The sequence below is a fragment of the Protopterus annectens genome, chromosome 3.part1 (genome assembly GCF_019279795.1).
Source record: "Protopterus annectens isolate FY-2018-M chromosome 3.part1, PAN1.0, whole genome shotgun sequence".
NCBI classification, from domain to species: domain Eukaryota; kingdom Metazoa; phylum Chordata; order Ceratodontiformes; family Protopteridae; genus Protopterus; species Protopterus annectens.
The window spans coordinates 1,712,445,206-1,712,467,705 of NC_056732.1; the positions used below are offsets into that span (position 1 = coordinate 1,712,445,206).

At 37.6% G+C, this 22,500-nt stretch overlaps 1 protein-coding gene across 1 annotated transcript in view; it reads right to left on the reverse strand.

The window, feature by feature from the left end:
* Window positions 1-22,500, reverse strand: part of LOC122797838 (zinc transporter ZIP4-like) — a 248,247-nt gene that overhangs the window by 74,180 nt on the left and 151,567 nt on the right. The window contains exon 8 of the mRNA XM_044066359.1: window positions 3,829-4,016. Coding sequence (XP_043922294.1) covers window positions 3,829-4,016 — 188 coding nt within the window. The remainder of the gene's footprint in view (window positions 1-3,828; window positions 4,017-22,500) is intronic.

Genomic DNA, 22,500 nt, shown 5'->3' on the forward strand with positions numbered 1-22,500 from the left:
CATTTATATTATTGTTGCAGATATGGTGGGGGGTGAGATAGATGTCAATTAACAACTTATATATTATTGTAGTACTCACAACTTAAATGATCATTGCTCTAATCAGTAAGGTACATGTATTATTACAATACCCTATTACCTTGGTTTGGGCAGTGGTATATTTGTACATAGTGTATATTTCAACAGTCTTATATCTAAATCCTTACATCTTTTACCTGTTAGACTTGTGGAGGAATGTTTGTTAACACTACCTGACTGTTTCTAGACATATTCCCAGATTCAAAGTTAATATTATGCACAAACCTCATAATCTCTTAATGCACACACTCTGGACAAAGCTTGACAACATGAGGGTACAAATTGGGACATGTTTTGAATATTGCTGTCATAAACCTGGAGAGTGAGTGACAGGATTTGTTTTAATATACATTTTCTTAAGGTTTTGAGGTCTGAAAATCAAATGCAAGTTATTATTTCATGACTACAATTCTGAGACCATCCCACTGACTTGCCGGGGGGACAGAGGAACAGGCAGAAAATATGAGCCAAATAACTAGACATTCTGAAAAATCTGTACAGTTGAAAGGTATGATTATGCATTTAGATTACTACCACTCCCAGGATTCAAACCAAGGCTGTGTCTGCTAAAATACAACAATTTAAGTCACAACAGAGTGTGCTATTTGGAGGTTGCTGTCTCTCTGTTCAGGGCTTTCTCTCTAAGTCTCTCTTGGTTGTATAATCTGATCTTGTAATTACAACAGTCTTGCACAGACATTCCTAGACATTTTTTTATGTAGCACAGTGTGGGTAACAGTGGTTAATACAACATTACTATTCAGCGACTGCAACACTAATTGCCATACAATACCACAGTAAACACAACCAGTCCAGGACTTACAGCTTTATTGCCAGGCAGTTGCAGTTTTATTTAAATATGACCTATATGGGACTATTACTGTCATATTGTCTGGTTTATTCAGTACAACCCATACAACAGTTTTTATACTGCCAGATGACTTTCTACTACTTTATATGTATTTGGTATGACTACTACAATCAGGATTGTTATTCACTAGCCTTGTGATGCAGCCTTTGCAGCCTACTTGCATGGACTTCCTGATTCACAGCCCACTCAGCTGCAGCTGTAAAGGGAATAGAGACATATTTAGGCATACCTATCCATCAAAAACACATGCTGGACTTTAGTAAACAGTAATAGTATGACTACTTACACACTGCTGGGACATCACCCCTTTGCCTTGCTTCTTGGAACCACTCATCCAAGACCTCCCTCTTTCTCCACTTCAAGTCGGCATAGTGGTGCCCGACCTGCTCACCAGTCTGAGGGATACTAGTGGCACTGGTAATATCACGGGCGAGACGGTCACAGTCTTCCACTTTATATTGGGAGCCCTGGTACTGGCCCTGCAGCAGTCTGTCATCATGATTTTTATCAGGAGTCCTACCATGACCTTGGACTCCTGTATGCCCCAGTGCTGCACCCATAAGCACAGTCCTTCTCCAACTCCTGCCATGCTGCTTACAGTGGGAAGCTGCAACCTGTGGGGTTTAAATACATCTGATTCCCCACCCTTTGCCATGATTGGAGAGTTTTATATATGCTGAGCTAAGCTAAGCTATGGGCAAACCTGCTTAGCTAAGGTTGGCATTGCTTAAAGGGACAGGTTCAGCACTGCTTACCAATGGACAAATCCACTTAGCTGGGATACTCATTGCTTAGCAGTCATATTTACACAATGCTTACACCTGGTACGCAGAGCTGTGCAATGCTTACCATTGCATATTTTTCATTTCATTTTATAGACTATCTGCTGTATAGCATTGACTCATCATTCACTACATATTATACATTTGTTTATTGTCTCTAACATTCCCCAATGTGCTTTCATTATATTTATTCATGTGTGACTATACTGTATGGGGGCAGTTGTGTTTATATGGGGATTTCACAACTTTATTAAACTGACACCTCACATCTGGAACTAATGCAGTACTCCGGTTAACAAATATATGTTATTTAGTCGGTAATACTAAAAAAAATGTCATGTACTGCTTTTATATGTAAAACATGAATTGGTTACAGTTGGGATTGAGCCCAGAATGGTTGCTTGTAAATTGTACACTCTAACCACTACACTATTGCAATACTGCTTATATTGAATGTCTCTTGCTATTTAACTTTTTGTGCTGTTTATGCTGGACTAAGCATATCTAAGCAACAGGCACACCCATGCAGCTACGCTTAAACTTTATCGCATTTAAAAAAAAACAAGTTTTTGTTGTGTTATTTTATCTATACCCTTCAGAATATCCCTGCTAATGCTAAACCTGTTATTTTATCAGCTTTCTGCTTTGTGGGACAATTGTCCCTTTTGTCTTTGTCTACATTCATTACTCTGACAGGTTGGGAGATGTGCGCTATGTGCTTATGCGGCCTGTGTTATCCTAATAACTGGCTTGTTAGCATACCTCTCAACCTCTTAGAGAAAAATATCTGGGCAAAGCCTACAATGATGGGGAGACAAATAGAGGCAGATTTTAAATATTGCTCCAAACCTAAAAAGTTGATAGAATAATATGTTTTACATTAGCATGAATTTCCTGATGGATGTGTGGAGTCTTAAACTCAAATGTTTTGTCATTATTTAATGACTACAATCCTCAGCTATTTGCCAGAAGGCACACATTTTAGGGGGAACACACCATAAATATGAGGCAAACATCTGGGCATTCTGTGAAAATCTGTACAGTTAAGAGGTAGGGATGATTGTCCCTTTTGCCTTTGATCACATATATTTTTTGTTTTCCTGACAGGTTGGGTTGTTACAAGCATTCTCGCTCATTTTTATTTGCTGAAAGACAATTTTGGAGTGCAGGGGGCTTGTGTATTGTGACAGCTCTGCTCTCAGATGCATCCCGTGTGCTCGTACATGACACCATGTCTGTTTTAGAGCATGGCAGCGTGCCTTCATAAATATGCATGGCGCGCTGCTGTGCTGAACAGGAACAGTCCCTGCCATGCAGGAATAACTTATTCTTACATGGCTGCTTGCTGAATCTCAGGGATTGTTTTGGTTTACTATGTTTTTTTCGATTGCACTTTGTGCGATTTACATTAGTGCGAAACTACTATTTGGTAGAATCAGAAAACCTAATGCCAAAATGTAGAAATTTACAACAGCGAATGCAATACACATCACACTATAGTGTTGATCATGAAATGTACCCTTTCCCTCACTATAGTGTATCCCAGTGTTTGTATATCTAAGTAGCAGGGGGTGCAGGGGGACTTGTCCTCCTGCAAACATGTTCTTTACTGTGAAACGCACAGTAATGCTGTTCCCAGAAGTGTGGCGAATGTTCGAATTATGTCGAATTTGAACATTCACCACTTCCGAGTTTGAGATTTTTGTTGTTTGTTGTAGTGAATTTCTTTTTTACATTTTGTAGAAACAATAATTCACCTACAGTGAACTCGACAATATATATATATATATATATATATATATATATATATAGATATATATATATATATATATATATATATATATATATATATATATATATATAGATATAGATATATAGGTATAGAGATATATATGTATCTATGATTGCCTTCAATTGGTTGACTGAATTTCTAAACAGGGCAGTCCATAGTGCTGCACAGGAACAAGGAAAGGAGTGAAGTCCGATACTATTGAAAAAATATAATACCTTAGAAGAAGCATTCATGTTCTACATGGAAATAAACAACACATTTTGCTTTCAGTTTTAGTGCTTGACTTACTTGAATACTTGACTTACCATGTCCACAAGAGCTACATATAGGAACAGTCCAGAGGTGAAAGTGAATATCCATTGCTGAACCACTTCATCTGCGGAGACGGACAGGGCTATGTAAAGGCCAATGAAACATGTCAGAGCACTGCCAAAGTTCAAGATAAGTGCTATTTTCACACTGATGCCACAGTGCAGCAGAGCTGCAAAATCACCTGCAAATAAACAAGGAAAACAACTAACAAAACCATTAAGCAAATAACTGCAAAACAAAACAGGAAACCACTTGAAGCATATTATTGAACTAAAGTTTAAGCCAACACATATTAAAATATTTATTTCTCGGTTACCTTTCCTTCTACTCTGTAAGATTATCAGGTGACACTTTTCTGTTCCATTTTTTTATTTATTTATAGTGTGCCTAAAAAAGTTCTTTGTGGTCACATCTTCATCCCATTTTTGCCACTGGAGTATTGCAGTATTTAGCTTACATGCAGAGCCCCCACCAGTACAATGTTGGCAGCTGTCAATCATGACAGTGGATCTCTAATGGGTATGCATGAGGTTTGCCACATGCAGTGTTGTCACTGGGGTTCCCTTTCATGCTTTCTCCCCTTTGTTTTCTTTGGTCCCAGATGACACTAATAATATATACAAGGTGACACCATCATCTGCTTAAATCAATCCCTTCTCTGTTATTTGGGAACATCTTATACCCAGGCGCCCCGACTTCAAATGTCTTCTTGTCATTTGGACTCTATTTTTGTGACAATAGCAATGCCCACCCTCCACTCTTGCAAATCTCCATCTTCCTACCAGAGTCCAACAACCACAGATTAAGACTATAGACCCATGGAGCATCATCCTTTTTATTCCTCTGCTTTTCCTACATCGTTTTTAACTTCTGTATGTCATCTAAACACCAATCTAGATGATTCATCTTTTGTCACCCTCCCTCCACTCCCATCTAAGTTTAAATGTATGAGAATTGACCTGCACCTTTCCAGCAAGGGACTAAACAGAGCTGTGACACTGCCAGCCCAGCTATCTGGAATTTTTTAAATAATTCTCTGTCATTTGTGAATATTGATATGATTTATACAAAACTGTATGTTATGTATTGAGCTTCAAGAATGTAATCACAGTGTACCCTACTGGAAAAGAACAGAAATGTATATAAACTATATACCTGTGCAAATGTATGTTTTAATAGTAGAAGCTGGAACATGTAGAGTTAACTTGCAAAACTTCAAGAAAACAAGTTGAATTTGTTTTATGATTGTGTTAGCTCTCAGTTTCAGTGAAGCAGACACAATGTCTAGACCTAGAGATTTTTCTATTGTCTTGAAACAGACATAATTACTAGGTTTCAAATGTAAAAGCATTTTATTGTTTTAAGACTTCCAAATTATGCAAACTTCTGAGAGATGTGTACTTCTTACACAGAGATGTTAAAATTCTGTTAGTATCTGTTAGCCTGGGAACTGAAGTCAGGTGACAAAGAGTGATGTCATCCAAGTTAACCTAGCAGTAATCTTTATTATTAATTTAAGAACTCTCTCAGAGAGAGTCTGGGTATTTTGTATTTTGTCTTTGACCTGGGAACCTCCATCATCAGCACTTCTGCCTGCATGTTGTCTGTAAGACTTAAGGCAAAACTTTTATTGGACTGGGATTCCTAGAGATTCCTAGAGATGTAACAGGGTACTGCAAGCCCTGCAAGAAGTGCCAAAAGGTAGGCAAGGCAGGAAACAAGGTGAAAGCTCCTTTTATGCCTTTGCCTGTCATTGAGGAGCCATTTCAGAGATTAGCTATGGATATTGTGGGCCTCTGAGTACCCCAAGTTCCATAGGGAAAAAGTATATCCTAGAGGTATTAGATTATGCAACCAGATACCCTGAGGCAGTGGCTCTGTCTTTCATTGAGGCAGAGAAGGTGGCAAATGCTTTGTTATAGATTTTCAGCAGGGTAGGTTTCTCAAAACAAATACTGAATAACAGAGGTGTTCATCTCACGTCAGACCTTCTGGCTTGTCTGTGGAAGTACTCTGGGGTGAAGCACCTAAAGACCACTCCCTACTATCCCCAGACTAATGGTCTTGTGAGAGGTTACATTCTGCACTTAAGTCCATGCTACAGACATTTGCAGACCAGTTTAAGAGGGAGTGGGACAAACATTTGCCCAATCTGTTGTTTGCTTACAGAGAGGTGCCCCAGGAATCCATTTTTTTCACACTTTGAGTTGCTGTATAGACATAGTGTGAGGGGACCTCTAGATTTCATTTGAGATGAATGGGAGGCTGAGTGGGAATCCCACAAGGCATCTGTTGTGGCATATGTCCAAACCTCAGGACAAGGCTCAGGGAACTCATGGGCTTGACCCAGGAGAACCTGGCAGAAGCCCAGCAACAGAAAAAGGTCTGATATGACAGGAATGTTCAAGCTACAGAGTATGTAGGGCAGCGGGTAATGGTTCTCATTCCTGTCAGACACAACTAGCTGTCGGTAGCCTGGGAGGAACCCTACAAGATGGTAAGGAAGGTCAGTGATGTCAACTACATGGTAGAACTTCTAGACAGGAAACAGGGACACAAATTGTACCATGTTACCATGATGAAACCTCACCATGATAGGAAGGCCCTTGTGCTGAGTATTTGCAGTGGATATCAAGAGGAGTCTGAGAGGGATCTGGTGACTGATCTCAGTGAGGCTCGGAATGACACCTCAATGGAAGGGATAGCAATGTCCCAGCAGCTATCCCCTACCCAAGTTTGAGAAATCTGAGTAGTGTTACAGGAGTTTGGGGGCATATTTACTGGGAAACCAGGGTGTACCTACCTGGTGCAGCACCATGTGGATACAGGACCCCAAACGCCTATTAAGCAGGCCCCTTATAGGGTGCCTGAGAAAGTCAAACAGATACTGAGGGATGAGATACAGGAAATGTTAAAACTAGGGGTAATTCAGGAGCGCAGCAGTCCTTGGGCCTCCCCAGTATTGCTAGTACCAAAGAAGGATGGCAGCCCCAGGTTCTGTGTGGAGTACAGAAAATTAAATAGTCACACAGAGTCCGATGTTTACCCCATGCCTAGGACAGATGAAACCCTAGAGCAGCTGAGTGGGGCTAAGTATCTTACCACCACTGATCTTACCAGTGGTTACTGGCAGGTGCCCTTGACTCCCAGTGCTAGAGACAGGTCAGACTTTGTGACTCCTTTTGGCTTATATGAGTTCACAAAGATGTCCTTTGGGATGAAAAATGCCCCAGCAACTTTCCAAGGGCTGGTAGATCTTATCCTAGCAGGAGCAGGAGATTTTGCCCTTGCTTACCTAGATGATATTGCTATCTACAGCCATTCCTGGCAAGAGCACCTTCAGCATGTCAGGGATGCTGGGCAGACTACAGAGGGAAGGGTTGACCATTAAGCCCAGCGAATGTCAGGTGGGTATGGCAGAGGTCTCTTACCTGGGACATAGAGTGGGAAGTGGGAAGATCAGGCCAGAACTTGCCAAAGTGGAAGCCATTCAGGCATGGCCTGTTCCTGTTATGAAAAAGCAGGTGAGGGCATTCTTAGGGACAGCAGGGTAATACAGAAAGTTTTTCCCCAGTTATAGTGCCATAGCTGCTCTCCCCACAGACTTGACAAGGAAAAACAGGCCAGATAAGGTAATGTGGACCCCAGCATGTGAGCGGGCATTCCAGAAGCTTAAAGGAGCTTTGGGAGGACAGCCTGTGTTAGTCATTCCAGATTACAGTAAAGAATTTGTTGTGGAGGTGGATGCTTCAAACCATGGGGTGGGGGCTTTATTTAGCCAGGTTTCCTCAGACGGAGAATAGTGCCCAGTGGTATATCTTAGCTTAAGGCTGCAACAGAGGGAGGAATGCTATGCAGCTGTAGAAAAGGAGTGCCTAGCCATAGTGTGGGCACTGCAGAAACTTCAGCCTTATCTGTATGGAAGGAAATTCACTGTAGTTACAGACCACAACCCCTTAACATGGCTACATCGAGCCAGCCAGCAAAATGGTAAGTTACTAAGGTGGAGCCTAGGGTTGCAAGCATATGATATGACAGTGCAGCACTGCAGTGGGGTTAGCAATGCTAATGTGGATGGACTCTCAAGACAGTGAATGGGGTAAGGTATTCACAGATAGACTCAACCCTCTCAAGCAACAATTTTCAAGGATCACTTGAAAAAATTAACTTGAGTTTTTTTTTTTTGGGGGGGGGTTGTGATACTGCCAGCCCAGCTATCTGGAATTTTGTAAATAATTCTACTGTATGTCATTTGTGAATATCAATATGATTTATACAGAACTGTATGTTATGTACTGAGCTTCAAGAATGTAACCACAGTGTACCCTACTGGAAAAGAACAGAAATGTATATGAACTATACACCTGTGCAACTGTATGTTTTAATAGTAGAATCTGGAACATATAAAGTTAACTTGCAAAACTTCAAGAAAATATGTTGACGTTGTTATACAATTGTGTTATGTCTTGGGTTCAGTGAAGCAGATACAATATCTAGAGCTAGAGGTTTTTCTATTGTCTTGAAACAGAAATAATTACTAGGTTTCAAATGTAAAAGCGTTTTATTGTTTTATGACTTCCAAGTTCTGCAAACTTCTGAGAGATATGTACTTCTCAAGAAGTTAATTCAATGACCACAACCACATCAAACAAAACCAGATTTATTGCACAAACAGAGCTTTCGGGTCTACACCCTTCATCAGTGATATAAAAACTAATTAAACTCAGAATTTAAATAGGAGCATCATTAATCACAAGGCAACAGCTGACCTATCAAACAAATTCTCACACACCTTCTCTTAAAAACATACACATATCAATTTTTACATACCTCTATAAATTAATTCTCACATAATACAAAAAAACATGTTAAAAAGTATAAAATCACAGATTATCCCACTGTCTTTTTGATAAAACAGGCTTTAAACTAACTGCACTACTTATTCATGGTTCAACATCTGCCCACAGTCTAACAATCCACGCATATTCTCTCAATTCCAGAGCATTATTCATATCCCCACCTCTAATTCGTAAAGAAACAGAGTCTATCACTCTAAATTTAAAATAATGATTAGGATTATTGTCTTTAATATGCTTATTTAGTGCACTTGTAGTGATGTCCCTTCTAATGTCAGATTTATGCTCCGGTATTCGTTCCTTTAATTTCCTCGTGGTTTTACCCACATAGAACGAAGGGCAAGCTTTGCAAGTAGCTAAATAAACAATTTGGGTAGTGGTGCAAGTAGCGGAGCTGTTAAAAGTATATTCCTCATTTGTAAATGGGTGTATAAAAATATTGTCCCCATGTAAAATATCATTATAGCAACTACGATTAAAGCATTTTTTGTACCTGTTTTATTGAATTGATTTCTTGATATTACTTGCTTAAAATCTTTATAACACAGATTCATCTTCAAGCTTTCTAAGTTTCTATATGCAAAATATGGCCTCTTACCTAGTAACTTCTTTAACTCTGGCATCGCCATTAATATTGTCCAATTTTTTTGTATGATTAGTTTTATTTCATTTGTATTTAAATTATACGTTGTAACACATCTAATCGTATTATTTATTTCTTTTACTAATTCTTCTTGTCGTACCTCTCTTTTCCCAAAAATTGGACTATACATTTTAGATCTTCCTTCAACAACTTCATTATATGTACCCTCAACCATCTCAGGTATATAACTACTTTTAATAAACTCTTCTTTCATTAACCTAGTTTGTTCTTCAAACTTCACCTCTTCTGTGTTAAGCATACTTGCCCTTATTAATTGGGCTTTTATTATACCTCTAAATGTATGTGGTGAATGCATGCTTTTTCTACTAACATACCTATTAACTTGAACCTCCTTCTGATATATGGTAGTCTCCACTTTCCCATTTTTCTTATATAATTCTACATCTAAAAATGTTATTTTAACTTTTAAAGCTGTCATTTTGAATGCTAAAAAATTAGTTGTTACATTTAAATACCTTATATATTCAATCAGTTCATCCATTGTGCCATCCCAAATCAGGAAGCAGTCATCTACAAACCTTTGATAGAAACATACTTTTTTACTTAATTCATTAAGGTCACTGCAGACATACTGCTTTTCCCATTCATATAGCACAAGATTTGCATACGTATTCATCACTGGTGTTCCCATGGCCACACCTGCTAGTTGTAAATAGGGTTCATTATCAAAAATAAAAACATTTTTCATTAAAACCAGCTCTAATAAAGAGCAAATATTCTCAATTTCTCTTGCTGTTAATTTAATTTCTGTATTCAGGAAGGCACGTGTCGATTCAACCCATAATCATTAGGTATCACGGTTAAAAGGTATGTTATATCTAGAGTTACAAAGTAAAAATCTTTCTCACATTGTCCAGAATACCATTGATAAAGTTTACCTAAGAAGTCATTAGTGTCTTTTAAAATACTAGGACATATTTTCAAAAACACACTCAAATACTTCTGCAAGTACTTAGAAATAGGTTCTGTCATTCACCCTCTCCCTGAGACTATAGGCCTCGGAGGGGGGGGGGGTTCCACAGATTTATGCAACTTAGGGATCCCATATATTTGGGGAATCCTTGGACATGATACAGTAAAGTAATTAAATTGTTCTATAGTAATATCACCTGTAATTTGTAACTCATATATGTCCATATTTATCTGAGAAATTAACTTTTTCACATCACTCATCGTAATCTTTTTAAACGTAAGCGGGTCTTGCAACAAGGTCTTAAATGAAGAGATATAATTATCTCTATCCATTAAGACCACTGCTCTTCCATTATCTGCCTGTTTGATAATTATCTTATCATTGCTGACTAATGTTCTTAACACTTGTTGCTTTTCATATGTTATATTATATAATTTCTTATCTTTATGCCTAGTATACAAATCTCTGATCTCATTTTCTACTATATTCATAAATGCTGTTATTACAGGACAACTTTCAGGTAAAAAGGTACTTAACTTTTTACATATTGAAACATCATTTGTTTCACTACACTTGAATATAAGTTTCAAATTCACATTTCGAGCAAATAATTTTAAATCTGTAATCGCTTTAACAACATTGTCTGTTCCATTAGGTATAAATTTTAGTCCTTTTTCCAACAGGGCTAAATGCGCTTCATTTAACACAAAAGTTGACAAATTAACAGTACCTTGCCAAACTGTTACTATCGTTGTGCTGTTTTGTTGCAAAGAGCTGGACTGTTGTTCTTCGTCTTTGTTCCATTCACTATGTTGTGCTGCTGGTGCTGTAGTGAACATCCTCTCACTGGGGCTTTTTGTTATGTTATCACCTTCTCCAGTAATGTTAACTGAGAAGGAGACAAGGAAGGAGGTTGCTACTGATTCAATTTATTAGGTAGTGGCATAGCTGAATGCTGACTTCTCCCTTCATTAGGTAAAGCGTTTCCCCTATTATCCACCTCTCCTTCATTCGCCTGTAAGTGCTTCATCATCAGTTCATTCATAGACGTTACCGCTGATGAAACCAAGGGAACCACAGGATTGTTCAATGCTGTTTGCTGCATATAAGTTCTTCCACTTCTATTGGTCAATTGCTTTGTTGCCTTATCTGCAGTTTCAAAAACATCCAGCTGATTCATATTACTTTTCTTCTTATTATTTACATTTTTAGAGTAATCGGTTCTTGGCCATGAGAACATATGACCAGATTTGAAATAATTTATATCACGTAACAGTTTATGCCTTTTTTTAGCCTCCAATTTAGCATCAAGCAGATGTAAATGATTCAGCATATTCTGATAAAGGTTAGCGGAGGTGGTAAAACAAGACATACTTAATAGCTCATTTTCTAATTTAATTATATTCTCTTGTAACTCATTTTCTACAGTCACAAAGTAAGAGTTCATTAAGCGCATATAATCAGTGCCCAACTTTAAATTCAACTGTTGCCATTGTTTAAGAAAATCCAGGAAGGTATTTGCATTTGAGGGCATTTTTAACATTCTAAACCTTCGAGGAACAACACCCTGCTCCAAATAAGCTTGAAAGCTTAACCGCTGCCACTGGACCAAATTGTTTATTTAGCTACTTGTGTAGTTTGCCCTTTGTTCTATGTGGGTAAAACAACGAGGAAATTAAAGAAACAAATAGTGGAGCATAACTCTGACATTAGAAGGAACATCACTACAAGTGCACTAAATAAGCATATTAAAGAGAATAATCCTAATCATTATTTTAAATTTAGAGTGATAGACTCTGTTTCTTTAGGAATTAGAGGTGGGGATATGAATAATGCTCTGGAATTGAGAGAATATGAGTGGATTGTTAGACTGTGGGCAGATGTTGAACCAGGAATAAATAGTGCAGTTAGTTTAAAGCCTGTTTTATCAAAAAGACAGAGGGATAATCTATGATTTTATACTTTTTAAAATGGTTTTATGTATTATGTGAGAATTAATTTATGTCGGTATGTAAAAATTGATATGTGTATGTTTTTAAGAGAAGGTGTGTGAGAATTTATTTGATAGGCTGGCTGTTGTCTTGTGATTAATGATGCTCCTATTTAAATTCTGAGTTTTAATTTGTTTTTATATCACGGATGAAGGGTGTAGACCCAAAAGCTCTGTTTGTGCAATAAACTTGGTTTTGTTTGACGTGGTTGTGATCGTTGAATTAATTTTGGAGTATACCTGGTATTACAGTAAAAGACTTTTTTGGAGGAGATATGTACTTCTCACACAGAGATGTTAAAATTCTATTAGTATCTGTTAGCCTGGGAACTGAAGTCAGGTGGCAAAGAGTGATGTCATCCAAGCTAACCCAGAAGAAAAATGTATTATTAATTTAAGAACTCTCTCAGAGAGAGAAGAGTCTGGGCATTTTTTATTTTGTCTTTGACCTGGAAACATCCATCATCAGCACTTCTGCCAGCATGTTGCCTGTAAGTAAGACTTAGGGCATAGTTTCTCATTTAGATATAGATAGGAATATGGTAAAGATTACTTTAGATGTTTCTGTATTTATGTGAGACTGTCCTGCAATGTTATTTTAAAATATTTCATGTGATTCTGAACTCTGAAGTAACTGTGTTCATTGAGTATTGTCTTGTTCTTTTATTATTGGTTATTAAATATATTTAAACTTATCTTTCCAGCTGATATTTATGAGACATATTTAAGCTCTTAGAGTACTTGCATACATATTTGGTGACACTGTACAGACCACTCCTAATAGTCTGGCACTTGGTGAAAGACTACCATTTGAATAATAGTAACATTATACCATAGGATTCGTCACCCTTTGGAAAGGGCCTTAAAGTAGCTGATAAGGAGTTCTCGTAGCAGTGGTAACTACCTTATCATCTAGGCATAAGGGGGCATAACTAGTAAACCTGTGCCAGCCTTTCCCAGGTGTGTGTTTATGTATAAATCAAATGTCAAATTGTGTGTGTGTGTGTGTCAGCTACTTGGGCAGAAACACAAAGCACTGTTTGGACAGAGAGAGTGTTGGGAGGACTTGGCTTGGAACCCTGGCTAAGGACTCAACTGTATAGCTGTGCCAGTGGGGAGTCTTACTGGGGATCTGGAGAAACCATCCCCAGACTTACTGTCATCTCTATGTGCTTTTAAAGGAAATTGTAATTTACTGTGTGTGTACTTGTCATCCTCCCATTGTGTACTTCCCTCACTGCTGCCAGTGGTGAGGATTGAGGCTCCTTGATTACTGAACCAGTGCAGGGGCGTCACAACAGCTATCCCACATGGGCTAAGATGAATCCTGTTTCTTGCATACACAACCCTCTCCCCATCCTTCTAAATGTTCTATCCACTTTTTCTGTTACCTACTGCCACAACACCATTAAAATAAACAATTTATTAAGTGAAGGAATAAAGAAATTATGCATTTAATCCTCTCTTTCCTCTGTGTGCTAACTGCTAGTATGGATGAAACTTCTGAGAATGCCACCTTTTTCCACTCCCTTCCTGGTCCTGCTTGATGGTACCTTAGCTATCAATTTTGAAAGATTAGTGCTGTCTATATGCACCTCAAAATTTGTCTGTTCCCTGCTTGGTGATCATTTTGTTCAGTTCCTCCAAAGTTGTACTCGGTCTAACCCTCATTTCACAGAAATGTGGTCTGCCATTTCTCATTTGCCTAAACTCTTTGATCCCCTTTGTGACCGGGTGTCCAATCATTGAAGTTCTTTCCTTTCCTCACAGTGGCACTCCTCCCTTTTGCCTCCTGCCAAATACCACTACCCCTCCTATCTGCAACATTTGGACAATTACAATTCTCAGACTTCCTTAATGTATTTGCAGCTTGCCTTCCTCAAGTTATGGAAAGTCTGGCAGTTCAATGGATTAAGACTCTAATCTCTTAATGAGCTTCTTCCTGTAGTCAAATGCACAGAGTTTAATTCTTCCTAGCTCCATTTGAATACTATGTGACTCTGATCAAATTACTTAACCTGATGATGCCCCTACAACTTGTTACACAAAATATGTATTTTTCTGAGCAAAAACTATGACACTCTAATTAGTGGTATTGTTGACTAATTGTAATATATTTACCTTAAATGAATTTTCTGTATTAATCCTTCTAGAGGGAAGTTGTCTGTATCCTTGCCTGCAAATTCACACACACACACACACACACACACACACACACACACACACACACACACACACACACACACACACACACACACACACACAAAACACTTGAAAACACAAACTTAAGGAAAGTGTCATGCTGCTCAATTCAAATCTCAGTCTATTAGATATCTGAGCTCAGTTCAAGTCAAGGGATTCAAAACTGAGATGAGTTTCCATACCACATTTAGCTGACTCTGAAAGTGTGCATGTGTATTAATGTTTATCTCCTGTGTGAACTGAACTCTGCTCAGCACAAATCTCCCACTTGAGATGTACTTCAGCTTCTGGCAGAACTCTCATGAGTGCTGACACTGTATTATCTTCTTACTTCCATGTATGCTGACTGATGCTGTGTTAATGTTTATATCCTGTGATGACTTTTACTCTTTTGGAAGTAGCATTTTTTTTTCTGTCCAGACTGGGCCCACCAGCTGCTACCAGGCCCTAAACAAATGCCTAGGTTACCCTGTTCTGGATCTGGCCCTGCATATATACAAGTAAGCAATACAAAATCACATTAATCTATCAATCTCTGTGGTGTGTGTGTGTGTGTGTGTGTGTGTGTGTGTGTGTGTGTGTGTGTGTGTGTGTGTGTGTGTGTATACATATGTACATATTTGTATACAGCAGTATTTCAGTTTGTTGACTATTGCTTTTTCTGGCAATGTGTAGTGCTGTTTTATTTTTATTACTGACACCAGTCTTTACAGAGTGCAGAGTTTATTCAATATCAGAATGTCGATGGTTGGGATTGCGTAGTGTACTTACTTTGAGTTTCAGTAAGTGGGTGCATGTATACATGATGAAACTTTTGGATATTCTAACATTTTCAGCATTTGAGGTGGGAATGTGTGTACAAATGTTTGTGGATTAGAGTTAGACTAAGGGCTAGATAAGGGCGGTAGTTTTTTTGTTATGTAAGAAAAGTGTGTGTCAGTGACTAATATAGTGATGCTGTATCAAAAAGGGTGTTTTAGAAGGTACTTTGTAGGGCTGAGGCAGGGACTGAAGTAGTGTTAAGGTTAGCTCCCAGGAGTAAGGTGGTTCAGTGTCCTAATTCATGTATTTTATCTTTAACCCTAACCCCAAGCATATAGCTTACCTTAAAGTCCCCCACCCATTCATACTCTTATGTGTTTCCCCTGATCACAACCCTGTCCCTAATGTCAGCCTTACACACAACCTTACAAAAATTCTTTCCCTAACAGTATTATTATTCAAAGTTTGCCTGTTACTGTTAGTTTTTTTCTAAGTTTATCAAATGGAAAAGAATAGATTTTGTTGTTATGGTTTAGTTAGTTGAGTGTCAATATTTTAATTTTCAATAAAAATATTGATGTGCATAAGTTTATGTAGTTATCACAGATATTTCTGCATGCTAATTTACATACACACACATTTATATATAGCAGAATATTAGTCTAACTGCACTAACTGGTTATTTTAAGTCTTGCTAATGACTCATGATCAGAATCAAACTCTATACCTTGTGACTATAAGGTGAAGACCTTAACCATTGTGCCAGTTCATCTCTTTAAATTTAGCTCACTTGAAATCTATACAGGTGTGTGCCACTTAACATCTTTCTGCACAACATCTGACTGTATGTATGTGTGTACTGTACTAAGCATACGTAAATGCGGACAGACATTGTGCAGAAGGATATTAAGCAAAGCATAATGTAAAGAATATGGTGTTTGCTTAATGTCCTTGTCACTTAACATTCTATGGGATAGAACCTATTCTGGACATTAAGCGGCACACAGCTGTATCTATATTTGCAAATACTGACAGGAATAAATGTCAGCATTCTTTACACTGACCGCATTCTGGTGAATCACAAGTCATGAAATCACCAAAATATGCTGTAGCATGGGTCCTGCAGGGACGCAGGTAGCCATCTATCTGCATTTTATCATCTGACTAAAAGGGAGTTGACTAAGATTTTGATGAATCATGTTACTACAAAATGGACATTCAGTACTTTGAACACCATCTATATATATGGTTCTCAAGTGGTTGAGTGGTTCTCAAGTTTCCTTAGACTTTGACCCGCAGGCTGTACAGATTAAAAAAATGTAGTACATTTAATCCTGTTTTAAACAGCACACTAGCTACGTTTTTGAGTCTGTGAAAAGGACTTTAGACATTTGGCAGCTCACAGTTCAGCAGACAAATGGTTTAATCTGTCCCAAGCAGAATTGCAAGTGCTTCATTCCCTTTCTGCTGACACATCTCTAAGAATTATGAAAGCAGATAAGGGGACTGGGATAGTGTTAATGGAGCAATTGGAATATGTTTCTAAAATGGAGAATGACCTAAATAATTGTGACTATTACAGAACTGTGTCTGTTGAACTTGTCCAAGGGCAGTTTAAGCTGATTGACCAGATGCTTGATTCCTTACAGAAAGACCAGTACATTTCTCTGGAAGAGCAACTTTTCTTGTCTGTGCCTAATCCTAGCCTAGATAAATGTTTTGCCATTCGTAAAGTACATAAGGATATGCTAAATCTGCCTGTTACGAAACGATACCAAAACCAAGTGTATCCAAGGAAATGCCAGGATCCAAGCTCAGTTCAATTCTCTTTATTTAAAACACGAATACAGCTGATGGTTTAGCGCTTTCATCTACGTACAAAGACTTCATCAGAACACACTAGTTAAAAACCAGAACCCTTTTATATTGTAAAAGCCCGCCTTTTACTTGCTGCATTAATTAATTAATCAATTATCCACACTTGTTACCCTAAACGATCGTAACGATCCCAAGCAATCGTAGGTTAAAAAATAGAATTTACGATCATATGTATTGCATCAGGAAACAGGACTGTAACAACGCACTATATCGTCATTTAGTTAATAGTTCTGAATGAAGTGGTTTCAAGTTTGCTATTCTTGAAGTAATATTACCTAACCCCAGAGGTGGTAACATTAAAGCTGTGGTTGGAGAAAGGGAGATTAAGTGGCAGATTAGGCTCAATGCAGCCTGTCTGCCTGGACTTAATGAAGTCATCCCTACCAAGCCACTTATTAGAAGTTGAATTATTCAGTATTCACAATTCTCTGCACTATTATTTATTATTATGTATTTTGTTAATTCAACATTTTTATGTTTTCTTATGTCTTACGTACACATGAAATTCTTTATATATATCTAAACGTTAGGAGTGTATTAACTAAAGTTTTTTTAGGAAATATGTTTTATTTCACAATTTTATTTATTTATTTCATAATTTTTTGGATTTTATATGTCGAGCACATTTAGTGAGTGAATTTTTGGTTACATTATCTTGTGACAGTTAGGATACATTTTAACTAGTTGGAAGAAGGGTAGATAGTATGCTATTTATGTTACTTTTGGGAATATTTTCCTGTGTTTTGTGTGGTAATGGGATTGACAGGAACTGCCTAATATGGTTCATTTAGGGTAACAAGCGTGGATAATTGATTAATTAATGCAGCAAGCATAAGGTGGGCTTTTACAATATAAAAGGGTTTTGGTTTTAAACTTGTGTGTTCTGATGAAGTCTTTGTACGTAGATGAAAGCTCTTAACCATCAGCTGTATTCGTGGTTTTAATAAAGAGAATTAAACTGTGCTTGGATCCTGGCGTTTTCTTGGATACACTTGGTTCTGGTATCGTTTTGTAGGTTTGTTGGATTCCAGGGATTTTGCTGTTAAAATCTGCCTGTTAGGCATAGTATATCTAATAAGCGCACCAAAACTGAAAAAATCTCAGAATATATTGACTGCTGCCTTACTCCAGTTGTGCAAAAGACACCCTTCTATATCAGGGATTCTTCGGCATTTTTATATTTGTTATTTGAGGGTAGTTTGGATCTGGATCATTGTATTTTTATGACACTAGACATTGTGTCTCTATACATGAATATCCCACACAGGGAAGGGAAGGAATTTGTTAAAAAGTATCTACAGAAATATGCTACCTTCCACCAGTCTAAAATAATGTGTTTGACTGCTTTAATTGACACTTTGTGTAATAATTTCTTTCACTTTAATGGGAAGCTTTATCAGCAAATTAAAGGTGTTGTTATGGGCTCTAAAATGGCCCCAGCATATGCAAATCTTGTGCTGGCTACCTGCTAAGTTGAGACACTCATTCATATGCCAGGGTTTGAGTACACTCGATTATACCACAGATATATTGATGATGTGTTTTTAGCTTGGACTGGCACACTGACACAACTGGATTCATTCATTCAGTCTATTAACAACAGCATTTTTCTTATGTTTGTTAAATCTGGTTGTGGTAATAATGTTTCTTTTTGGACACTGGTGTTTTCATTGATGCTGTTAATAGATGCCTGGTTTCTAATATTTTCAGAAAAGACACTTACAGAAATAATTTCTTGGATTTCACTAGCCAGCATCCATTTCATATGAAGAGAAATGTAATTAAGGGCCAGTTCATCAGGTTGTCACGATTAGTTAGTGATGATGAGTTGTATAAGAAAGAATGTAATTCTTTATGTGAATTGTTTCTGCAAAAATATTACCCCCACACCTTAATTCAGACTGTAACTAAAGAGGTCTCTGATGCTAGATACCTCAGATTTCAGCCGATTTTAAAATTTGGTTTCATACCGAAACAACAAGCATCTGATAACACTGCTGCTAACAGAACGTTTAAGTTTTCCGATACCCATTAGCTGGGACATGCAGTCTATTAGAAATATTGTAGATAGAAATTGGAACATTGTTACTAGCTCGGATGATTTGGCTGCTGTCCTAGGGAGCCAACCTTTGTTCACATATAAGAAAACAAACACTATTAGGTCCTTGGTTGAGAACAGAGACACTGCCTTTTCTATTGATTGAGTTTGCAATGCTACTGAACCTAAAGGTATGTTCCCATGTGGAAAATGTGTTTGCTGTCAATATATACTTACTGGAGCCAGCTTCACTTTCAGACATAATGGTTTTACTGTGTCCTTTCCCTTACACTATGACTGCAACAGTAAGAACATAGTGTACGCGGCTGTGTGTGAGACTTGCTATTACTTTTATATTGGAAAAACTGGCTGCACATTGTTTGGAAGAGCATTTTGGTGCTATTAGAGCTAAAGACTGCAGCAATGCTTTAGCAGGACATGCTTTATCCTACACTATTTTATCTAAATTCAGTTTTATTATCTTGGCGCAGGTTGAGTTATTTTTTGGAGACTATGGCACCTTATTAGAAGTGAAAGAATTGAAATGGCAACTACGAATGGGAGTGAACTATGCACCAGGACTTAACAACATTTTGAACTTGAAGTGTGTCTTGCGACGGCAAGACTGTTTCCATTTTCTATATTTATTTTTCTGTAGAATTGTTGGAATTTATACAGGCCATAGACATTTTCTTTGTTTAACTTATATGTCGTTTGTACAGCTTCACCATGAAACCATTGGATTGCATCTGTGCAACAGACTTATTGAATATGCATTAGTCATACTATCTCCTGATTTAGGATTGGTTACTGTAACCTAAGTTGGGTGTTAAGTTTCAATTTTATTACATTTTATTACCCTTTGTTCATTATTTAACTCTGCACCACTGTAAATTTCTTGCTTTCTGATGGAGTTCCAGGATATTTAAGGAATGAAAGTGCTAAAAAACACCAGTTCATGTGTTGTGTTTTTTGTCCGTATGCCTTAGAAGTTTTTTTAAGTGTAATATATATATATATATATATATATATATATATATATATATATATATATATATATATATCTATATATATATATATATCATTCACTCCAAAGGAGCTCAGGAAGTTTGCACCATAACTTCCAATGTTCCACTGGGCGGAGCCTAAGCCTTTTGACAGAATCAAATAATGTCCTCATATTTTAAACAAATCTTCATATTTGTGGAACCATAGGGTTTATGTAAGGAGTATAAATGGGAAACTCTTCAGCACAGACTATTTTTATAGTGGTAGTATTCTTTAGTTTCTGGGTCTTAAACCAAATTTTACAAGTCGCAGTAAACATAATAACTATTACATTTGTAATATTTTGTAAACAACTTACAATATCTCAGCAACCACTCAAGTTACACACATACTATTATTATTTATCTAACTTGAGGGCTTTCATAAGAGGCTAAGGAGTTCTGTCTGTGTTACTTGGTTGTTGAGATATTTCGAAAAATTTAAAATATGTATCTATATAAATATCATAGAAACAACAGTTAATATCTATCTATATAAATATCATAGAAACAACAGTTAATATCTATTTACCTACACTAGACAGAGGTTGAATATTAATATAGTTGAGTTTGACATTGTGTAAGCTTGAAGATTAAATCTTTTAAAACCTTGTTACATAGCATGGTTTTGGATTTATTGATGCAAATGTGAACAAGCAATATTTGATGCCTAGAGGCATCAGTAGGAGTTAACTGCAGATGCACCTGGAGGCGTCACTCAGATGTAATTATATATATATATATATATATATATATATATATATATATATATATATATATATATATATATGTAGAGAGAGAGAGAGAGAGCATAAGTACAAATATAAAAGGTTTGAGGTTCTCAATAGGCATTTAGAGAAAGAAGTTTTATATATCATATGAAACTTCAGCACTCAAAAATATCCTAAATATTAACCTATTAATAGCCCCAACAAATAGCAAAACTGCAGACTGCATTCACTAATAGAGGTTTAAGTGCCACTCATTTTGAGGAACAGTTCATTTTGAGGCTTAACAATTACATAAATCTATAGTGTTTTACACTGAATGCAGTTTTCACACATTCAGTGTTATTTTTTTAAAGAAATATCTATGGCAAAATATGAATCTGAGTGTTTTGGTCACGTTGACTAATGTCGCCAAATGGGCATGGGTACTTCCTGGTGATAAGTGAGTTAAAGACCTGGCCTGATCTGTTCTACACCAGGGACTTATGCTAAAGGTGGGAAAGGAGTGTGTGTGTCTGCCATAAAACCCAGCAGCTCTGGGTCAATAAGCTACTGGCCGGCTAGTGTCCAGTTGCCCAGATTGGATTACCTGAGATAGCTCTTTTGATCAAAAGCTGGATGTAAAACCAATCAACCTGCTAAACACTATGAATTGTTACACTCAATTTAGGTTCACTGGCAGGAATCAGCTTGGAAGTACATAACCTGATGATAAGGAGGAAACTGGACATCCTATATATCCAGGAGACAAGATGGACGGGAAGTACAGCAAAGCCACTTGCTTTGGGATCCACAGCCCACTACTCAGAAGGAGGACAGGCTATAAATGGTGTGGGAATTGTGGTTAGGGAGAGGCTTCAGAAGACAGTGAGGGATGTTATCAGAATTAGTGACAAAGTCATGGCAATCAGACTCCAAACCAATGATAAGACAGTATTCATAATTTCAGCCGACACTCCACAGCAGGATTACAATAGCGAGGAAAAGAGTGTATTCAGGCAGCAGTTGCAGGACCTACTAGATAAGACATGACAACATGAATTGGTGTTAACAACTGGTAATCTGAATGCACATATCGGGACAGACAGAACAGGATACGAGGACTGCCCGGGTCCACATGGGTGGAACAACAGGAATAAATAAGGACAGGCCATTCTAGACTTCTGTCTGGCAAATGGCTTGATATTAGCCAACACATGGTTTAGAAATAGAGACAGTCAAAAGTCTGCATACAAGAGTGGTCAACATGCAACTCAGGTAGACTTCCTCATAGTAAGGAAAGAGCACTGGAGTAGAATCAGCAATTGCAAATTCATCCACAGTGAAACAGCTGGCTTACAGTATAGAGCACTGGTTGCCACAATCAGTTGAAAGCAGTGGTCAGAGAAGACTCTAAGGTCAACAGAGACCAGGCTGAAAACCTGGAAGTTGACTGGAGAGAAAGAACAGTTGAAGGAATTACTCAGAGCTCTAGCTTCTCATGAAGAAGAGGAAATGGGTGAAGCTGAGGAAGAATGGCAGCACCTCAAAACATCATATGTAAGGGTTACACAACAGATATGTGCTTGAGCCAGGTATGGAAATAAAC